General features: G+C 36.6%; 1 protein-coding gene across 21 annotated transcripts in view; it reads left to right on the top strand.

The window, feature by feature from the left end:
• The window catches only part of WDR20 (WD repeat domain 20), a 49512-nt gene extending 27826 nt beyond the window's left edge, over positions 1-21686 (top strand). For 2 of the 21 annotated variants that reach the window (XM_030029838.2, XM_030029914.2), the window contains 3 exons: positions 2912-3094; positions 8091-9368; positions 14079-21590. In XM_030029838.2, coding sequence (XP_029885698.1) covers positions 2912-3094; positions 8091-9368; positions 14079-14168 — 1551 coding nt within the window. In that variant the 3' untranslated portion in view covers positions 14169-21590. Of the gene's footprint in view, positions 1-2911; positions 3095-8090 lie in introns of all 21 variants that reach the window. The other 19 variants (XR_003925706.2, XR_003925712.2, XR_005933920.1 and 16 more) reach the window with 19 other exon arrangements.
• The last annotated feature ends 272 nt before the right edge of the window (positions 21687-21958 follow it).

Here is a 21958-nt window from a genome sequence, read left to right as displayed (position 1 = left end):
GCTGGAATAGGGCTGAGTGTTTTACAGAAGAGAATGGCAAGGGGAACTGGAACAGGAAGCAAGCAAATAGCTTGCTCCCAGCTCAAGCAGAGGTGAGGGTGCCTGATCCTGTGCTTTTGGCCTCCACGTTTGGTAACACTTAATCCCAAGATCTTTCTATTCTCTTTCAAAATATATCACCATTCTTCTGAGAGGGGGGCAGTTTACATCACCTTGTTCAGTAAATAATGTCATATCCTAGGATTTGACAGTTGTAGACTCAGATCTCTTTTCTGAGAATCAAATCTTCTACAAAATAGCTATAGCAAATGGACTTAGTGGTGAGCTAATGAAATGCTGAGTCCCAGACACGACTGAATTTTATGAGTAAGCTCTTTTCTTGTTCTTACCAAAATCCAACAGCAATCCTTCAACTGTGCAGAAATAAAAAAAAAAATCTCCTATTTTCTTATGCTCATTGATTCTACCCCGTATTTCAATTAAGAGAGATCAAGACTCAAAGAGTACTTTTGTGCTTGTAGATTTGACTTATCTCCATGAGACAACTATATTATAACTGAAAACACTAGCTGCATGTAAATAAAAGGCGGGGCATCCCTGTCAGTAGAAGCCTGGTTATTCTGGGTTGAATTAGTTTGTTTATTCTCCATTTAAGTTTAGACAGATTGTCACTGCCATCTGGTTCCCAGAGAACAGCTAGAACAAGCACAGTGAAGTCTGTGCTTAGATTTAATATATCAGAATTTCATGTCTTGCTAGATCTGTTATCACATAATTTCAGAAGATGGGGAACTTCAGTCACACCAAATTTGTCGGACTACAAAACCAAAAGCTAGTGATATAAAACCTCAGCCAGACAAAAGAGCAAGGTATAGTTCCAATCTGAAAATAGCCACCTCTTGATACTTTGCTGCTTAAAATGATAGTGAAGATTCAGAAGAACAACCTAGGAATACCTGTGTTTTCTGCTGGCTGGGAGAGTCTATGATTCTCTGATCATTCAGCATGATTCAGGCTGAGTTCTATTTACTTTAAAAGGGATCTTCTTTCTTAGGCATTGGGTCCTGCTGGAACTTTAGTCCAGAGGACACAACCTCAAGTCTCATGGGTGAGAGGAGAGAGATGTGGTACCTTGTTAACTCCGTGTTTCTTTGAGGTATGGAGGGATGCATCTATATGTTTCTATAGAATGGTCTTCCAGATAGAAATGCTACCTCAATTTTGAGAGTTATCTCTTGATATCACTTATTTTTGTAGTGACACGGGACAAGGGAATCTTGCACAATAAAAGAGATAACTGCATGGCCTCTAGGATTTGATCTTTCAGCTTCAAATTACAGATTTACATGTGTCTCTGAATGTTACTTGGTAGGCATGCACCTAATCCTATGATTTCCCAGTAGAGCTAGTATTCTATTTAAGTTCTCCTTGAAGATGTATTGCTAATATTCTTCTTTAGCTTATAATGGATCTCTGGGCTCTGGAGAATAACTTTTTAATCTGCTGACTTTAGAAGTTGGAATACATCATCTCATTTTTGAGTTTTCAACCAGGAGGCCATACACCTGATTAAACTGGTTTATAATATATGCTGCAAAACACAAGTGCAACTTTAATACTGTTGCATATATATGCTTATCATGCATATACTGTAGTTAAATTTGCCTTGGAAATGGCTCACCTGACAAGAATCACTGTATAGCTAGTTATGATTTTTCTCTACTGACAGGTCTAGTTTCTGGCTGTGTAGCTGCATGCACACCAAGGATTTGCTGCTCTTTAGACCTCATCCTCGAAGGTTTAATACACTGGAGCAATTTTCTTTTATGTGAAGCTTGTCCTCTTCCTCAAAGAAGTTTTATTTCTTATATTGCTGGCCCAGTTCCCTCTGACTAAAAATACTGAAAAAGTATGTATTAAAATTAGAGTCTCAAATCACAGCTACATCTCAGGTCTGTAATGTTGTTGAGTATCTGCAGCTTTCTAATTACAGACTCTGAACCTAGTAAATAGGGAGTTTAAAAAAACAAACAAACAAAAAAACCGCTGAACCTGATGTATGATTTTGCATATGAAATATATGGGGTTAAATCACTGGATGATGAAAGATTAGGTTGTCCAGAAGTGATATGGGGATAAACATGGGTTACACAACTGAGAGCGCAATTTTAAATTGCTTTTCAGTTCCTTTTGATTCTTCTGACACTTTAGTGCCAGATCTTCAGTTGTTTATATTGAGGTTCTTCAGTTTTGTTAGCACTTACTTTGTCTGAGCTATATTTGAATTCTGTGTTCAGTGTCAGAACCACTATTACTCTGTAGCTTAATGGTTTAAAATATGTTTTATGATCACAGTATCAGCATCTGGAGTCAGTGTTCCTAGAAAATCCTCTCCTAGGATCTAGTTGATCATTTTTTAAATTATTGAGACCAATATTGTATGTTTGCCTGTTATAAAAGGATAGACTTAGAGTACAAGAATCAGGTGATTGAGAATATGCTATTTTTAATCCAAAATTGGTTGTACTCAATATTGAGAAAGCTGCTACTAGGAAAGTAGAAGATAACTTGTCTCTGTGTGATGGAATGTCTCTTCTGGCAGGATAAGGCTTCGGGGAATAGGTTGATATTGAGGACTCACTGGAGCCTTTGTGTTACTGAATGGTTTTCACTGGTTTGTCATGTGATGTAGTTGCAAAGGCTAGGTAGGTATAGTGTTTAGTAAAATTGAAAAACGCAAGTATTGCATTATATGAAAAGATAAACCTTTTGATGACATCTTGGATGTCTTGATAAATACAAAGCTGCTTTTTGAAGTACGGTTTTGTGACTGCATAAATTGTTGCAAATAGAACTGGTTATATACACACATTGTGATATACTGTCTTAATTCTGTTTACTCTCTTTGCAGGCTGCGGACTTGAGTAAACCAATAGACAAAAGGATATACAAAGGAACACAACCTACATGCCATGACTTCAATCACTTAACAGCCACAGCAGAAAGTGTGTCTCTTCTAGTGGGCTTCTCTGCAGGCCAGGTCCAACTTATAGACCCTATTAAAAAAGAAACAAGCAAATTATTTAATGAGGAAGTAAGTAGAAATCTTAACATTGTTGCATGCAATGTATTTGTGATATTAAAGATCCTAGATTTTCAGAGCTCTGTAGATGGCTCCATTTGCCTATAATCATTCAGTCACTGCCTTTGTTTTTCAGCTGTTTCATTGGCTTGGAATACATACACAAAAATGTTATTCATGAAGGAATATTTTGCACTTTAAGATTAAAAATTAGGACTTTCTAGTTTGGGTAATACTGTAACCAGAGTTAATGACAGTTAATTGATGGAAGAAAGGTCTACAAATCTAAATGTTGCTGCATGTGCTCTGCAGTCAGTGGTTTCTGAGGCTTCTGGTTCCGAATGAAGAAGAAAACATTTAAGCCTCTATTTAACTAATATATTATGGTCTAAATATTAAATAAGGTAAAAATACCAATTCTTAGGGTCAGGATGTTACAGCAGAAACTGTATCAAGGATTCTTAAAGGCTTGCTTGGGGAAGACGAGGATGTCAAGCTGAATGCTGCATAGAAAAAGCTGAAGGTTTATGAGGTCTTGGCCATGTGATGTTCCTGAAACTCTCCATCTGCTTTTTCTGCTGCTGTGCAATAAGAAAAGATAGAAGGGAGTACTGAGGGGGATGATTAATGCCAAGTTACAGGACCACTGGCTTTGATTATTTGGTAGTATTGGCATTCTTAGAAGAGGAAGTGTCTAGATGCTAACAAGGAAAGAAATTTTTGACAGCATTTTCTGCAGAGGGTAAGCTACAGGAATTTGGGTGGTTTAGGGGGTGTTGGTTGTTTTTTGGGGGGTGTTTTTTTGCTCCTTTTTGTGTTTTTAATCCAGCTGCAGGTGACTTGGGGGGGTAATAGCAAAGAGCTTTGCAGGTCTTTTTGTTTTTTCTTCTTTTTTTTTTTTTTTTTTTAATAAATTTCAAATCTGGATAAGAGCTTCACAGATGAAGTTAAGCCTTGTGCAGCTTTCAAACTGAGCAAGCATATCCTTCCCACCTCAGAGAAATGTGTTGCCTTGCTCTGTCTTTGTGCAAAGAAGATTGAAGTATTGTTCTCAATGGGGATGTTTTATAATTAGAACTGTCTAATTCCTCCTCAGCTTTCTAAAATTAGCTACATCTAGATCAGAAGAGGGGTGTTTTTCTTCTTACTTAGCCTTTTCCCACCTGCTCTGTCTCTGCTTGTGCTGAGTGGGAAATGGTGCTGGAGAATCTTAATGTTGCATGGAGTACTCTGGTAGAAACCTCTGTATAAATAGTTGAAATGTTCGTTTTAGCATTGTCCTAACACCTCTCCCTGCAAAAAACCACAACTCCAAACCAAAAAAACCCAAACTTTGTCATTGGTGCAAATTCACCACGGGGAGTGCTGGTCTGGTTGTGAACAAATTGCTTGTGTAAGTACAGCTCTGATTTAATCTTGTATGATAATAGTGTAAGTATTACAAATGGCAGTAGAAATACTATAAACAACTAGAGTTTCATATCACAGAGCAGTTCCCACTCTTGTAGCTGAACTATAGTTGCTTTGAGGAAAACTCCTGCTGAAATACTTACATAAAGGTCCAATGCATGCTTACATACCTTGATGTTGTTTAACTGTCTAGATTCTGCAGTGTAAAGCTGTGTTGCAGGCTGAATAGTTCTTGTGGTAGCCTACAAATGATGGAAGCACTGAAGCCACTTTCCATTAGATTGTGTTGTCTTTTCTCTGTGCTATAACCAGCATTACTTCACTTTGGTGGGAATACATCCTTTGACAGTTTGGTGGAAATTAAATGAGGTGATCTGTTTTCTACAAAGCTAACCTAAGGATTTGCTCAGTGTTACCAAAACTACATGCACAGTATGCTAGAGTTAAATGACAAATTCTTGTTTCCTACACTGATCTTATCTGCATTTATAACCAATTCTAAAACTTTTATATATTTTTAATCTGTCAGTTACAGTATTGAAGTTTGCCCTGGATGTGTTTGGAAGTTCTGGCTTGTATCGAAAAGCCATTTCAGAGAAACATTAGTGAGCATTGATGTTTGAGCCAGTTTGTTTGCTTCAAGATGAAGGTGCCTGTTGGGTTTTGAATCTATTTAGAGTTTAGATAGTGAGAATAAACCTGTCTTCATAGGCAGAAGGTGGTCTAAATGAGTGTTTACACCTTTCAACAGATTTAGCACTAGGGCTTAGAGGTAATAGAATTCACCACCTGTCCTGTTAGTAATTTGGTGATTCAGGTAGCCCAAAGCCCTGTTTTGACTATCACCTGTGATAAAGCAATCAGGATAGCACTTAATTGTATGTGATATGTGAAATAACTTAACCTGTTATGACACAGAAGTTTATGTTTAACTTAGACTGCAGTAAGGCTATTGCATTTTAACTTGTTACTCTCCCCCCCCCCTTTTTTTTTAATTCTATTGATGTAGAAGACAATAGGGACTTGAAAGGCTGAGGTGGGTGAAACTATGCAGCTTGTGGCTGCCTACCTAAATCAATCTGTATCAACAGTGGTATTCCTTCTAGCTGTGTCAATTAAATTAGTGATACTTTCTTATTCCCAAAAACAACCAAGTATACCTCACAGATTCAGTTGTTTCCATGTGGTAGTTGGTTATTCTCAAGCTAGCCAACACCTAGCCATTTCAATTATGTTTCTTTCATCATTTTTTTATTCTTTTTTTTATTTAAACTAAAGCCTTAAGCTGCATTTTTTTTCCTAATAAACTTTTCATATACCTGTGTTGCCAAAGCTCTTTGTGAGACCTTAATGCATATTCCTTGATTGCCTCAGCTTTTTCACTCCTTTGTGGCCTATGCCTATAATTTTGTCCCTTCAAGCTTGTTCAAAACATGGCTACTAAGATAATCTTGGCTTGCCTTCCTGACTGGTGACTGAAGTTCCTTCACTTACGATTCTTTCACCAAACTGAACATAAATTCCTTATCCCAGCGACTCCACTGATTTACTTGATACTGCATTCAGTCCATTCTTGTAATGAATCTGCCAGTCATACTGACTTCAAGTCTTGTTTTGTTGTGCTGCAGAAGTGTGTGAGCCCAGTTGAAAGTCTTCAGAAAGTCCTGACTTCAGAGTTTTTATGTTCCTGCTGAATTTAAAGCTCTGCTGGTTGAGAAGGGGATGAGCTGTAGTCTCTTGCTACATATCAGCTTAAAGTCTCTCTGCATCTTGTCTCTTTGAGCTAATCTGTTCTCATTGCAGATTGCAGTCTTCTGTTTTGTTCCTAGCCTCCTTGGAGTAAAGATTAGGTTTGCAGGATTTCTGTACAATATTTAAGATCATGTAACCCAACAAGATTATGGACTTAAAATGCTATTTCTAGCATAAAATTTGAGCAACTGCTCTTATGAGTAGAGGTTGTATGTCACGTTGAGCTACTCTACTAGAGGAGAGCAAGAAATTTCGCTTTGTTGCTGTATTAGCGGTAGTTTTGTAATGAGAAGACTATTGCCTATAGCAAACGGGCTGGGCTGATGTTCCCTGTCCATATTCTCTTGGTATGTACCAGGTAACTTTCTGTCTAATGTTTCTGATCTCATCATTACTGAGACATGAATGATAGGTATCACTGAACACATGACAAACTATTTAAAATATCACGACAGAAGCTAAGAATATGTTATTTTAAAGCTACCACATTTGAGGAGAAGTTCCCAGAGTAAGTTATATCTCAGCTCTCCAGTGCAAAATGGCTAATTTAACCAATGAGAAATTACAGAAGAGAGGCTTCCTGGTCTTACACTGAGGTTGACAGCAGCAAAAGTATACACGTAAATATAATCTAAAATGACCAGATGCTGCTTTCCAGTGATAATTGCAGGCCCAGAATTGATAACAGTCAATGAATTATCCATTAGTTTGGTTTTTTTTGTTTGTGATGAACAGCATAGCAAGGTTTGGGGGGGGATTTTTTTTTTTTGTTCTTTGTTTTTTAACACTTTTGTAACTTGTTCTGGTATCGTTAGGCTCTTTGTATTTGCATTCTTGCCTTTTGTGTAGCTGAGCTCTTCTTTCAGCCTATAATCAATCTATGCCAAATACAAATCTTGAATGTGCATGTAAAGAATTACTTGTCTCCAAGTTGCAGTTGAGTGATGCCGTGACTGAGTTGGTAAGTTTTAGAAGTCCACCAGAACTACACTAGCAAACTCAAGGAGTCAAACTTTATCTCTCAGTTCTTACAGCATTGAAGACATTATGATCAGCAGTGTTTGTTTAATGTGTGTGTTTTTTCTTTTGCAATGATGGATTCTATTAAAATGTTTTTCTTTAAAGGAAGCTTCTTAATCAGGTGGTAACTGAGAGTATTGACAGGTCCTTGGCTAATGAATGATAAGTAATTGGAGGGTGGGTGGGGATTCCAAGGTGAAGAGTATTTGGTGCCTTCTGAATTCACTGAAGCACGTGCATTTAACTACTAACTTTCCAGCCACATGGTAACAGGATCACTGTGTACGTAGCTTTTGTTCCCTGAATCAGTAAAATCTGGTAAAGGCTCCTAAAGCCCCCCCCCCCCCCCGATGAATTTTATTTGTGGTTTCAGATAAAACCACAGTCTAAATGTACTGTTGTTGATTTGTAACCTGTTTGTTATGTAGTACAGATGAGTAACTGCCTTTTTTCCCTTTAGCTCATTCTGTGTTTTATTGATTGTTTTCTTTTCATATTCTTCAACCTACACAGCAAAAAATAAACCTAAGAACACTACCTTTAGATTCATAACAACAGATTGGCTTGATTGAAGTATGTTCTTTGTGGAATGTGACTGGACCACAATAATAACCTTTGGTAGCAGTTTGTCTAAAAATAATTTCCTCTTTACTGCCTGATAAGATTATAAGTTTTTGCAGATACAATAACATAGCTCCTTTATAGAACGCTGAGTTCACTTTGCTTAAGTATTGTTCCCCATTCCCCAGAAAGCTCAGGTTTACAGTTAATTATTAAAACTTCAATTTTCAGACTTTCTGATGTATATCTTCTTTGTTTTTCACAGAGACTAATAGACAAATCCAGAGTAACCTGTGTAAAATGGGTACCAGGTTCGGAAAGCCTTTTCCTAGTAGCTCATTCCAGTGGCAATATGTACTTGTATAACGTGGAGCACACTTGTGGTACCACAGCCCCGCACTACCAGCTACTTAAACAAGGAGAAAGTTTTGCAGTTCACACTTGCAAGAGTAAATCCACAAGAAACCCTCTGCTTAAATGGACAGTAGGTGAGGGTGCCCTGAATGAATTTGCCTTTTCCCCAGATGGGAAGTTCTTGGCGTGTGTGAGCCAGGATGGTTTTCTTCGTGTGTTTAACTTTGATTCAGTGGAATTGCATGGTACAATGAAAAGCTACTTTGGAGGACTGCTGTGTGTGTGTTGGAGTCCTGATGGGAAATACATAGTGACAGGTGGAGAGGATGACTTGGTAACAGTTTGGTCTTTCGTGGACTGTCGAGTAATAGCGAGAGGCCACGGACATAAATCATGGGTCAGTGTTGTTGCGTTTGATCCATATACCACTAGTGTAGAAGAGAGTGACCCGATGGAATTTAGTGGAAGTGATGAGGATTTCCAAGACCTTCATTTTGGCAGAGATCGAGCAAATAGTACGCAATCTAGGCTATCCAAAAGGAACTCTACAGACAGTCGTCCAGTAAGCGTTACGTATAGATTTGGTTCAGTAGGCCAGGACACGCAGCTCTGTTTGTGGGATCTTACAGAAGATATCCTCTTCCCCCACCAACCTCTCTCAAGAGCAAGGACACATACAAATGTCATGAACGCCACAAGTCCACCTGCTGGAAGTGGTGGAACTAACCCAGGAAGTAATGGAAACAGTATCACAACACCTGGAAACTCTGTACCCCCTCCTCTTCCACGGTCAAACAGCCTTCCACACTCTGCAGTCTCAAATGCTGGCAGTAAAAGCAGTGTCATGGATGGTGCCATTGCTTCTGGTGTTAGTAAATTTGCAACCTTATCGCTACACGATCGGAAGGAAAGACACCATGAAAAAGATCACAAGAGAAATCATAGCATGGGACATATATCTAGCAAGAGCAGTGACAAACTGAACCTAGTTACTAAAACCAAAACGGACCCAGCTAAAACTTTGGGAACACCTCTCTGTCCCCGAATGGAAGATGTTCCCTTGTTAGAGCCTCTTATCTGTAAAAAGATAGCACATGAAAGACTGACTGTGTTAATTTTTCTTGAAGACTGTATAGTCACTGCTTGTCAGGAGGGATTTATTTGCACATGGGCAAGGCCTGGTAAAGTGGTAAGTTTTAATCCTTAATGCTGCATCAAAGAACTAGAACTCTGAATAGGTAGTTTTCTTGAAATATAAATGAATGTTGAATATAAAATTTCTTTATGCTTAATGTAAAAAAAAAAAAATAAAAAAAATCCTCAGAGCCATACTTTTGGATACTGCATGCCATATTTCTGAATGATTTGAAGTGTCTTGGATACAATTATTAAGTATAGTTGCCTTCCAGCAGAAGAAATAAATACTGTGCATCTAAACTATTGATCAGTGTTCTTATACTTAAGCATAACCACAATATGGTAAAAGCTATTTATGTAAAAATTGAAGTAAAACCTGTCAATCACTAAAATAACTATAATCCTTCTAATGTTTTCTAAAAAATACAGCACTCCCAATGAGAGTAGCTTATGAAAAGCTGCTGCTTATAAGTCTAGTGAGAAATGTGAGCCTCTGAAAAAATTAAAACCAAAGCGTTTTATTCCTCTATACTTTTCTGTGGTGGCCTGCCATTACTGTAAAACCACTTCTTATTAAAACGTCAGCCATTTTATGCACAGATTTGTGAGCCCTTTACTGACTGTAGTTTATGCTCTTGAAATTGTGAATCAGTACTATCAAGGAACTCTAATTTTAGCCAGGTCTTGATTTATGTATTTGTTAAGTTAGGGAAAATCATGCAAGCTTTCTCTAAGTAGTTTCAGTGTTATGTTACTGTCAGTTTTGTTAGGCAGTTTGATCATTGACAAGCTCGTGCTTTTTGATGGCACCTGTTCTGTCATTTGAACCTTCATTAAAATATATTACTAGTTTTAACTCTTGTTGTTAATGCACTTGAACACAGATAAAACTTTATTTTTCTTCTGTCCAATGTAAGCAAGCTAAATTTTGAATGAAGCTAAATGTGGTGATTATTTTATTAAAAAGTACTTTGTGCTACAATAGCTTTGTTTGCCAGCAACATTTTAAAGTAATACAGCTATGAAAACATTACCAGAGTTGATCTAGCAAAAAGGACCATTAGTTTTGTGAAAATTTCTGAAAGGGCATGTAGGTTATCTGAAGAAAAAGAAATATTCTGGTAATACCTGAATATTGCCATGTTGGGCAACCTAAATGAAAATCTGATGTTCATTAGATTTTAACTATTTGGTTCATAAATCTGACTTTTGAAGTGGAGGTACTGTATATATTTATATACCACATCTTCATTGCTATAAACTTTTAAGTAAAACTCAGTAATTTTTCTTAAAACTGTTTGTATAATATAAGTTTCTTTTGAGATGTTATCAAATTTGTCACAACATAGGTATGCGTAGAGAGCTATGTCTGCTCTGCATCTTAATGCATATTTAAAGGTTGAATCTAAAACTAAAAATTGTAAACCCTTTTCTGGGCAGAAGGGAGGAGGGTGTTCCCTAAAAGTATTTTTTGCCTAACAACTACAGATACAGCATTAATTTAAAAAAAAAAAAAAAAAAAAAAAAGAGCACCCACCCCAAAAACACTAAACTATTTAAAATGTTTGTCCTAAATGAAAATACTAAAGCAGTTATCACTTCTGTGACTCAGTGCAATTCACATCTTATGAATTAACTTTATACGCATACAGCAGTGCCTCAGATTTCTATTGTGACCTATGTTTTCTTTTTGTTCTAAAACTCCTTTGTGTACTACTAAACACTACACTGTTAAATTTCTTTTCAGTGGCTGAGGTGGGTTTTGTTAGACTGGGTATAACTTAAATATTTTTGTGTATTGACTTTGATTTGGAATATGACATTTCAAATATTTCAGAGATAAAGTATGCAGTACCAAAAATCAGGATTTATGTATTGGCCAATATGGAAAACTTTAATTGCAGGTAAGTAATTTTCATGCTGAAGTTATCACTTTCAAAATTAATATATTGCACAGTGATGTAAATGCCATATTGTTTAGGAAGTATTTACTTAAAATTTTTCAAATTAATTTGTTTTTCTGATTTTACTTGCATTTCTAGTGAGCTCACTCTGCTGGTAAAAACTAAATTTTGGTGGCATGTTTACAGGGCTTTGATAGGAAAATATTTGTGCCAGAAGGACATTATGACCATCCTTTTTGTTTATAGGAAAGCACTTAATAATTTTATTTAATGAAAATTGTCAAAGTATAAAACACTCATGGTAATGTCTTTCTTACTGGGTTATATACCATTCATTTCTGTTTCGCCAGCTGTTTTATCCTAGGCTATCCCATTACTTTGGGATTTAAAGCTGCTATTTCTAGTCTTCCTTTTGAAATATGGGTCCCCAAGTGATCTTAAAACTCCGCCACTTTTTTGTCTGCCAACTCTAGAGTGAGAGCCTCTGAATCTTGCTGCTTCTTCCATCATTGCCTCAAAAGGCCTTCATTAAATTCATGCCACTGCCAGCCTAAAGAAAGAATCGGATGGAAAACTGAAGCAGGCTTGCAGTGTCTAATGTAATTTCTCTTGCACCAGTGCTACCTTTCCCTCTCATTTTTAATAGCCATTGAAAGAACGTGCTGGATAATTGGACAGTGTATGACAAGTTCTCTTCATTTTTCTGGTTGGGCTGGTGCTGCCCTTAGTGGAAAAAAAATTCAGAAATGTCTCTTCAGCCATGATCCTTATGATAGTTGATAGGCTGCACAGTACTTACAGAGTATCCTGACTGTTTATAAACTTTCCAAATTACTGCTTCAGTGTATACATTATCATACCTTGAGCTTCCTCACTGGATATACCATTCTTGCATTGCACTTCCAGAACTGTTTTACTAACTCTCAGTCAGAGTGAGGTGAAGTAAATGGCAAAATTCAATTAGAAACAAATTGAATGAGGCTCAGGGTTCATTAATTTCAATTTTTTTACTGTCATTTTTTGTTAGCCTGTTTTTGCGGAAGAAGGTTCAGGGTGGTGAGCAAAATAGGTTGCCTTAACAAGAGTATGAACTTTCTTCTCAACATCGTGACAATTAGCTGTCGCTTCTCCCCCCTGTCTTTCCCAGGCCCTGACGGGAAACCTAAATGGGATTATAGAGCTGTTGTATTAATCTGAAAACATAGAAAAATAATTTTAAAGGAGCCAAGGTAAACTTCATGTGCTATCCTTATAGCTACTTCAAACTGAATTACAGGACCTGCAGAAGCAATTAAAAATAAAAACAAAACCAACCCCCAAAACCCCCGAAAAACCAAAGTGGTATCTGGATATGCAAAACAAGTTTTCTCTGAACTTTGTGGTCAGAGGAATTATCTATGTGATTTCTGTGTTTGACTTCAGAAGTTAATTCTGAATTCACCATCTTGTACAGTGACTCCATTTTATCTAAGTGAAAGTTGCTGATTAGTTGTTTCCTTTGTAAGAAAGCTCAAGGTAAGATTTGCCAGGAGTAAGAACAGGTGAAATGGCAGTGTATAACCTAGCAAGATAAACATGCTACCATTTTGTAAAACAAGTGCACATGGAATTTATTTATTTGACTTATTGTACAGGAAAACTTAGACTTAAATTATAACATCCTTGAATTTTCTAGTTAACTACAATTGTAGTACAGTATCATGTTTTAGTATGACTTCTGTTTTAGTGAAAGTACTTAAACATTCATGTACTATATTTGAGTGAGATGAGCAGCTATACATACTAATTCTTCCTCAATGGAAAGGAGCATTTCATCATTACAATTGAAGTTCAATTGCTGGTATTTAAGTACTATCAAATAGATTTCTTTCAACGTGATACGGTATCTGTATAAACTTCAGGGATGATTATAGTAAAACTGAAACACAGCTATATGACTTCAGGTTACCATGCTAAAATTTGAAGCTTTCTGTAATGTGCATAATAGCAAAGTTGCACATAGCATACCCGCATTATCAGGGTGAATTTAAACCTAGTACACTGGTGTGATATTTATAGCAAGGTATGTGTGTTTGCGCGTGTGCGTGTGTGAGGAGGTGTGACTAGTGGCTCCAGTAAAGCCAGGAGAGATCATAACCCTGTAAAGGCTTTATGATGAGGATGTCTGGATTAGGAAATAACATGACTTTTACTAAACACTTTTTAGAAAACCCATGTTCTGAATTATCACCTCTTAAAATTTGATTATGTACTTGGAATGACTGTATATGTCTGCCCCTTTAACAACATAAAGCTACTAAATTAATATTTAAAATGCTGGCCTGCTTATGTTACAATAATAAAATTTGTGTCAGTTAATTTACTGTCAATTTACATGTAAAGATTAAACAATATTTTTTCTGCATTTTATGAGTTCTGTATACTGGAGTTTGTTAAAGATTGACATGTTAGGTGATACTGTACAAAATTGTATTGACTTTAGTGAAAATCAAAAGTAAAATTCATATGTATTTCCTTTTTACACTTCCATCTAATTTCTTGACAACTTGAATAAATTTCATAGAGCCTTTCTAACATGAACTATTGTTAATTTAACTGTTGCAATAATTAAGCTTTAAGAAGTATTGTTGGTATATTTATAATTTTAAGAAGATCATGTTTGTTTCATACTGCTTATTTTTAGCTGTTCTATTGTCACTGTTACAGCTGAAGAACTTTACTAAATACTTGACATTACAAAATAACTTGCTGGGGTTGTCCTCTGTATACTGATGTTAAATAAAAATGTGTGATTGAACTGTAAATGTAGATAACTTTCAATAGTCCTTTCCACATTTGAGTTTTAATTTATCTTGCAGTCCTTAGGTGGTCTTATGCTATCATACTGTGCTGAACAAATGGCCACAATGAAAGCTGTTAACTTGCCATATTTTAAAGTAAGAAGTTGATCGCATCCTGTAACCTGCTCTGAGTAAATGTTTCACTTCATCTCAAGACAATGCATACATTTTGATGTTTAAATCTTGCTGATAAGGTCATGTCTCATGATATTTGTTTTTTTTTAGGACTAGAGTAATATGAAATAGAATACTTACCAAACTTGTTTAAACTCAGATTCAGTAAAACATGGACATGGATGTATCCAGATTCTCTCTGCCTACCTGTCAAATAGGAGCTGGGGCAGAGCATTGTCCTTCCGTCTAGGACTCTACAGGAGCTCTTTCCTCTATGGACTCTGGTGCAGGGTATGTTCTTTATTCCAGCTTTAGATCTTGACATTTACCTAACGAATACTGAATTTACAGCCCTGAGGATATGGCTCACTCTGATGATTCAAGCATCTTGTGTCTAGAAAAACTGTGGCTAGTTTAGAACTAAACTCATCTGAACTAAACCTAAACTACTCTAAAACTTAGGCTGCAATATTTCTTGGAACCAATTTAGGTCAAGACTTAAGACGTTGCCCTCCCGTCTGAGTGGACTAGGAATTGTGCCACCCTTGCAGCAGCAGTTCTGTGTTAACCGAAGAAGGAGCCAAACAAATGATATTTACCAAAGTCTTTCAAAGGGAAATTTCAGTGACAAAGATAGTTACTTTGGGCCCAGTCTGAGGTAGGACTCTGTCTCTTAGGCAAAAATACTCTGTAGACTAAAGCTGAGGAAATCATATTTCTTATGTGAACTTGAGAACTTTCTGGTACTTTAGAAGGTATTGATTGACCCCTATGATGGTCTATATACATACATATATTTAAGAACAGGTGCCAGTGGAGCAACAAAATTAAATCGGTCCTGAAAGCTTCTGGGAACATCCAGTTACATCAAATGATGCAAGAACTGGTTGGCCAAACCAGGTTCTCAGCAGTCAGTGTGAGCATGAAACAAAACTAACTTCCACAAGTTCTGTGGTCATAGAAGATACTTTGGCAAAAGATGTCTCACAACATGAAAGTGTTGTCTTGTTTGTCTTTATTTAATAATGTTGCACAAACTTCTTAAGGAAATAACTTGTATGATCACATTATTTTCTGTTTTTTGAAGTTGGATTTTGGGTAGGTGCTGATCAACCTCATCAAATTCACTTGGCTCATTTCTTCTCCTGCTAAGACCACACTTATTTTGTAGCTAACACAAATGGGGTTGCCTTAAGTCATGTGCTTTTCCCTGAGGTTCTCCCTGGTTTGTCTCAAATTCATTATTTTCTAATCTGAAAATTTTAAACCTTACTGACTTTTGAGGAAGGTAGAGAAACCAGAAACCATTCCTAAGCATGTGAGCCCTTACTACCTAAATGAAACCTAAGGTCCTATTGCTCGAGCCAGATCAGGTTTTTGCTGGCAAAAGCCTTTTTTGCTTTTCCCAGCACACAAGTAGTTGCATCTTAAACTATTTTTTTTTTTTGTCTTGAACATGCGTATCTTCCATTTGCCAACCATATACTAGTCTTGAAGTAATCTTGCCTAATACCACTAGACAGATTTTTAGTTAGTCTGCTGGTTTTCTAGCAGCAGTTTTTCTTTACTTTTCTTTTTGTTGACAATGAGTGAAATGGTGATACACCTCTAGTAGGAGAAAAACTCCTTTATGTACACAGAAGAGAAGTTGCAAGTGAAACCTCCTTGATGCTACTACATGCTTTTACAAGATCTGGTGTCAAATGGTTTAAGCATTTATACTTTTCTGGAACACTACTAGAACAAAGGAAAAAAAAAAGCAGCAAACGAAAGACAAATAATACATTTAAAACTCCATTTAGTGAACACATAGACTGTGTAAAGATAGGTGTTAGCTTTGCTGTATCCCCTTAAATCCCATACAAAATACTTCTCTGTAGTATGTTATGTGAATGTTCAGCATGTTCTTCCTTGAAGATTCTCAGTTAATTAATTTTATGACTCCATTAGGATTAATATCTGATTTAGTGAGTATATGCAGTTCAGAGACTTATGCTAATAAATGCTGATTCTTTTGGATAAGAAACTGTTGGAGATTTTGTTCATGCAAATCTTAAAACCAATTCAGCTGATTTGACTACAGAATTTTAAACAAATGTGAAAAATCTCATTCTGTTTTGGCATATTATTGCTCAAATACTGGATTGGACCGTGGGTTCTTTTGTCAAGCAAAGGTCTCCTCTAGATTACTTTTTCAAATTACTCCAGGAATATCACTGTTCTGGACAAGAATAAACTACCCATGGAATATTCTTCAAATAATAAATTCCTGTTATTTCATATACTGGCAATAGCAGAAATGGTTTAACCAAATGAGTGCCATTTTTGTATGGGCATTAGTTAATTCAAACTTTTTTTTAATTGGTTTAATTGCATTAGCGAAGTGTACTGAGACTTTTTTTTATGTTCGTTGTTACATTGGACCCTTTGCATGGTTTTTTCTACCTTTCAATTTCAAAACAGAAAGTAGGAAAGACGTGCAGAGTTCAGACATCCAGCCAGTTACTGAGAGTCAGCTGAGCTGTTTTACATACAGAAGGAGCGCACTCTTCTCGGGGTGAAGGCTGAGCCTGTGCCAGGAGCATTGTGAAGTAGCACATAGACATGAACTGCCCATATCCTGCTCATGTGTCCAAACTTGCAGTTTATTATCTAGATTAGTGAAACTACATATGATTGCATCTTTGGCTCCAATTAATCCTGTTCTAATTTACATGAAGAAAATATAACTCAGTAGTTACTGATGGCTTTTTTTCTACTTACTAGTACCTTCCTGATTTTTTTTTTTTTTTTAAAATACAGCATTTACGTGCTGATCTTTCATAGAATTAGTTTCTGTTGTGAAGCCTTGTGTTTCATATCTTTGGAAGAAAAATACCCCCCCTGCAATCTCATGAATTATGAAGAGGGTTAGTCTTAACACTGCTGCAGGTCTTTCTGAACAGATCACAGCTGTGAGTGCCATGAACCTTGGGTGGAAATGACCTTACTGATCGTATTTGTTATGGCTTTTCATTCCTACCATGCAAGCCTATTTTTACCGAATACGCAAAGCCCTGTGTGTTTTGGGAAGTCAGAGAATACATAGATAAACGTGGAACAGACCTAGCAACTAGTGCTGAAATAGTCTGTGTTCAGTACTCTCACACTGCTAATTGATGTAAGAAAAACGACACTGTCCTCTGTGAAAGAAGCACATTTCAGCCATAGAGTATTCCGTTAAGATGGCAGATGGTGCAGCACCTACTCCCTGAGGTTGTGATGAAGATTGTTGTATCAAATTCCTGACTTAGGTCTCATAACTGTTCCATTTCCCTCCCCCTGCTAGACCCGCATGCTGACAGTGCTACTAACAAAAGGCTACATATATTTTTCAAAACTTTCTTTGAACAGTCTCTTAATTTGTTTCTGCTGCTTGCTCAGTATGATCTGTTTGTTCTTAAACTTTAAGCTGATGCCCTGTACTGCACGGCAGATCTGCAGTTGTCACATCTCAATTCTTTTGTTTTCTGTTATGGCTATTAAACTGTGTGGCCTTGCTGTTGTGCTAATAAGTTGCTGCAGCTTTTGTTCCATCTTTTTCCATCTCGTTGAGTAGACTGGGTGGTTTCATCACAGAAGGCACTGCAGTCTAATTTGTTATTCTTTCTTTACAGGCAAGAGCTTTCTATATTTTTTCCATAACCTTATCCATCGTATTATTCCCAGAGAATGCAATTACAAATATTCTAGTCCCACACCCTTTGTATTACAGATCAGACTCTTACAGGGTAACTTTTGTATCAAAACTGTAACTTTTTTTTTGAGCCCTCACTTGTTTTTCTGATGTGGCTTTCTAAAGTTTCCTATGTTACACCTAACGTAACTACTTAAATGGCCTTGCTTGAAAGGTTCTGATATAAAGGCAAAATTCTACAGAATCTTTTTTGTTACTTGGGACCACTGGGAATGCTTGCCACTTTGGTAAAACTTCTATGCCTAAAAAACTCCTACTCTTGCTTTTCTTGTTTGAACATCTAAGGTCTAAGATGTCTTCTGAAATTAAGTACTTCGAAGAACTCAGCATTTCTCATCTCTCCCACAGAAGTGAAGTTCTGGAATGGCCATCATAGCCTGGTCAAGTTTTAAGGCAGTACTTGCAAAGTTTTTGAAATGTCTGTCTGCAGTAGCACAAGGATATTGATCTTGAGATTGTTTCCACTTTGGTGTTCCTCTGGCTTGCCTGCTCAGAGTTGCAGAATTAATTCAGAGTGAGGATTGAAATATAAGGAGTTCCTAGTATTCACTTACTCAGAGCCACCTGCACTGCACTTCTGCTCTTTAAAGCAGGGAGCATTCACAGCCTGGGAGACGAAACCAGGACTGAGTGACTCCTTGTTCCTAGTCTTGGAACTTGAATTCCAGAGTGTCTGCTAGTTCACGAGGAACAAGGCACCACAGTGAATTTCAGTATGTGCCACCTGTTTCTAGAGGAGTTGTAGGAAAATGAATGACTCTTCCTTTTGTTTTCCAACAACTGGTTGCATTACAGTGTAAATCTGATATTAGAACAGTGCTTATTTCTCTTCGTCTGTATAGCATGGTTACAAGCCTGTTGAAAAAGACTTCACATTATGTCATCCCTAGTACTTCCTGTGTGCTTATAAAGCACATATTTGCATATGAACAGTTTGGACCACCGATGTATTAAAGACTGAAAATAATACCTTTGGACGTCTTTTTCCAGGGTACTTGAAAGTTGCTTAGTGGATGTAATCTTCTGGCAAGAAAGACCTTCCAGTTGCTGCTGCACTTAATAGACTTCTAAAGAATGCTTTGGTAATGAACTGTAGAGTTCTGATTCATCTTCATCACTTTTGAACAAAACTTTCTTGGTAAAAATTTTCATAAGTGCTTCAGTAGCTTGTTGGCTCTAAAATTCTGTCTTTTTTCACCATCTATTCCTTAACTAATAACTAAGAACCTTTTTGTTCTCTTCTTGTGAAATACACAGTATCTTTGCACATCCTGAATGTCAAGCAAGTTTAAAGACCAACCCACTTCAGTCTACCTCAACAGTGTTTGAATCAGATAACATAAATGAGTAAAAATTTAAAAAGTGTTCTCATTCCTGCAGGTGTGATCTATAGAGGGCACCAAATCAAGCGCCACATACTTCATTATATATAAATGTGATCTAAAATGTGTGCATGTGTGTATATACACACACGTGCATGCGCACACACGGAGTCTGCTGTAAGTCCTACAAATGTATCCAGAGTCATAATGTGCCTGAACTGGTAGATTAGATGTTTTTTAAAAGGACGGGCTATGGTTTTAGTAGAAACTTGATGACTTGAATCCACCCTGAAGTCCTCCTTCCACCTCTTCTGTCTATGGTCAGGGTTTTCTTCCATCAGTTGTGACTTTTCAGTTCTTGGATCCAAGGAAGAAAGAGCTCCTGTAGATTCTGAAGATGTGACCTAATTCTACATTGTGTGCTAATTGCTGCCTGAGCTTGTCTAGTTTGATGGATCTGAGTCACAGGATCTTAATTTTGAGGTAAGAACCTAAGCTGGTAGCTGTTTAGAGGAATTACTAAAAGTGCATTTATCATGCCTACGTAGTAAGGAGTTGCACAGTGATACTCATTGGTGTGCTTCCAGCTTAGCTGCCATTGTGCTCCTCAGCCTGCTGGCACTTGTTGTAACTAAATAATGACCTTGCAAGAAGACTAAATTGTATTTTGGTATTAAATTTTTCCTAAATAAGTCTGACATACAGTTACTTTTATGTGAATGATTAAGAAGGGGCTACTGTACATAAATCTGAAATGGAATCTGTCTGTTGATATCTACCCCTAAGGTATAGTTGCCTTAATCCGGAACAGTAGCCCCTGTCTAGCAAGGGGTGCCGCACAGTTGCGGGATTATGTCTGAAATGAAGTAAGTCTCATTTTATTTGAATGGTGATGTAGTTAAACAAGCTGGTAAAAAGTTTTCCTGAATGCAAGCTTAAATTGTAATGGGAAATCTTTACTGAACTCTTGCTCAGTGTTTCATTCTCTTTTAAAATTACCAAAATAAATATTTGGTTAGATAATCTATTTTTCTATTCAAAGCTTGTAATATTCAGTAGCATCTAAGAGATTGAGCATTTCCCTGTATCAGGTTAGGTGTCAAACTTGTTGATATTGGAATAGGTTTGTTGCTACCCTAATAAAATGCTGATCGCTTTTTTGGTGTATGATTTTTAAAGTTTCACAGTTCACAATGACTCAAAACGCAAGGTAGATTAAATCAAATGCTGGGATCAGATTCATCATGTCATAAACGCACACACTTTCTTACTGACTGACAGCTCTTTTGTGTGCTGCTTGACTGACACAACAGTGGCTTAGATTCTGTTGTGGGAAGGAAGGTGCTGACGTCTAAAGTAAGCAAATGGTGGTAAAAATAAGTTGTACTCATTTTAGCTTCAGGCTAAGAACTTTATAAGAATAACGTCAGGTTCTCTTGCTGGATTAATGTAAACTGCTTTGTTTGCAGGGTTTATTGTCATCCCAAAACCAGGCCAATTCTCCAAGTGGAACTGTAGTATAGCCATCACACTACTGCTAGCAAATCTCTGAACGCAGGACAAGAAGTAATGACAGTGGAACCAGGAGCTGTTCTTCAGGCAAAGAGCATCACAAATTATAATGTGGCAGAGTGTAAACATGGAATTATGTGAATCACATAGTACTTTGCAAAGGAGTAATGTAATGAGTTCTTATTACAGCTAATACTGCTAGGCTGCTCACCCAAGGAACGGTTTTCATTTAAAAAAAAAAAAAGCTTCCTTTGGTGCTGCAGGAAAAAATAGTAACATTTTTGGTTTTCTTTATACTTTTCAAGTCCAGTGTAATTTAATCTCTCTATATAAATATATAAATAAAATTATATATATATAGTGTAAAATAAAGTATGTTTCTTAAATTCAACTAAGTTCAATGGTTAAAACTAGTACTTCACCATTGTTTATTTTGCACTGATTTTTTTAACCAGAGATGGCTAGAGGACAGCCTGGAATGCACTCATGGAAAATGAAAGTCATTACTTTCTGGCTTCAAAATGTTATTCAGGAAGATGGATGCTGCAATCATAGATTTTTAAAACAAAATTGTTTTGCACTTAAATAGTTTAATGCTAATAGAGAATTACTTTAAAATTGGTGTCCAGACACCAGAAAAACTATGTTGTGGAGAAAAGATCCTTTGTATCTATTAAACATTTATTTTAATATTGTTGTTTCCAACTGCAATCAGCTCTGTATTATATGTATAAATACTGTAATTCAGTGATGGGGGAGGGGAGTAACGGAGTAACACTAGAAATTCTCATTCATTTACGAAAGTGATATTTCTAATTCAGAAAATACATATTAAACTATCTTGAATATGCATTTTTGTTTACTTTCTGTTCAAATTCGATCACTTTTGATGTAATCAATCCTTTGTTGAATTAAACGTTTGGTACAGAAATACCACCTAAACTTTGTAGAACAAATTCCTTTCAAAAATCTCGAACATCGCTTCATATTTAATATAGTTGAATTACAATTAGGAGAGTCAAATAACATTGTTCTGTTCTCATTCTTAATGGTTTATCTCTAAATACATCATACAGTAGAAATCTTGCAGACAGACAAACTTTGCGGGATAAGGATTTTGTAATTATATAGTCCTCTATATTTGTCTTGGGAGTTGAAGTGAAAGATCCAGCAGTAGTAGATATACACACTTCCTGACTAGGCAATCTAAAATT

The sequence above is a fragment of the Aquila chrysaetos genome, chromosome 2, assembly GCF_900496995.4.
Source record: "Aquila chrysaetos chrysaetos chromosome 2, bAquChr1.4, whole genome shotgun sequence".
Classification (NCBI taxonomy): domain Eukaryota; kingdom Metazoa; phylum Chordata; class Aves; order Accipitriformes; family Accipitridae; genus Aquila; species Aquila chrysaetos.
The sequence above is the reverse complement of the archived record's forward strand: the minus strand, read 5'-3'. Positions and strand labels throughout refer to the sequence as shown.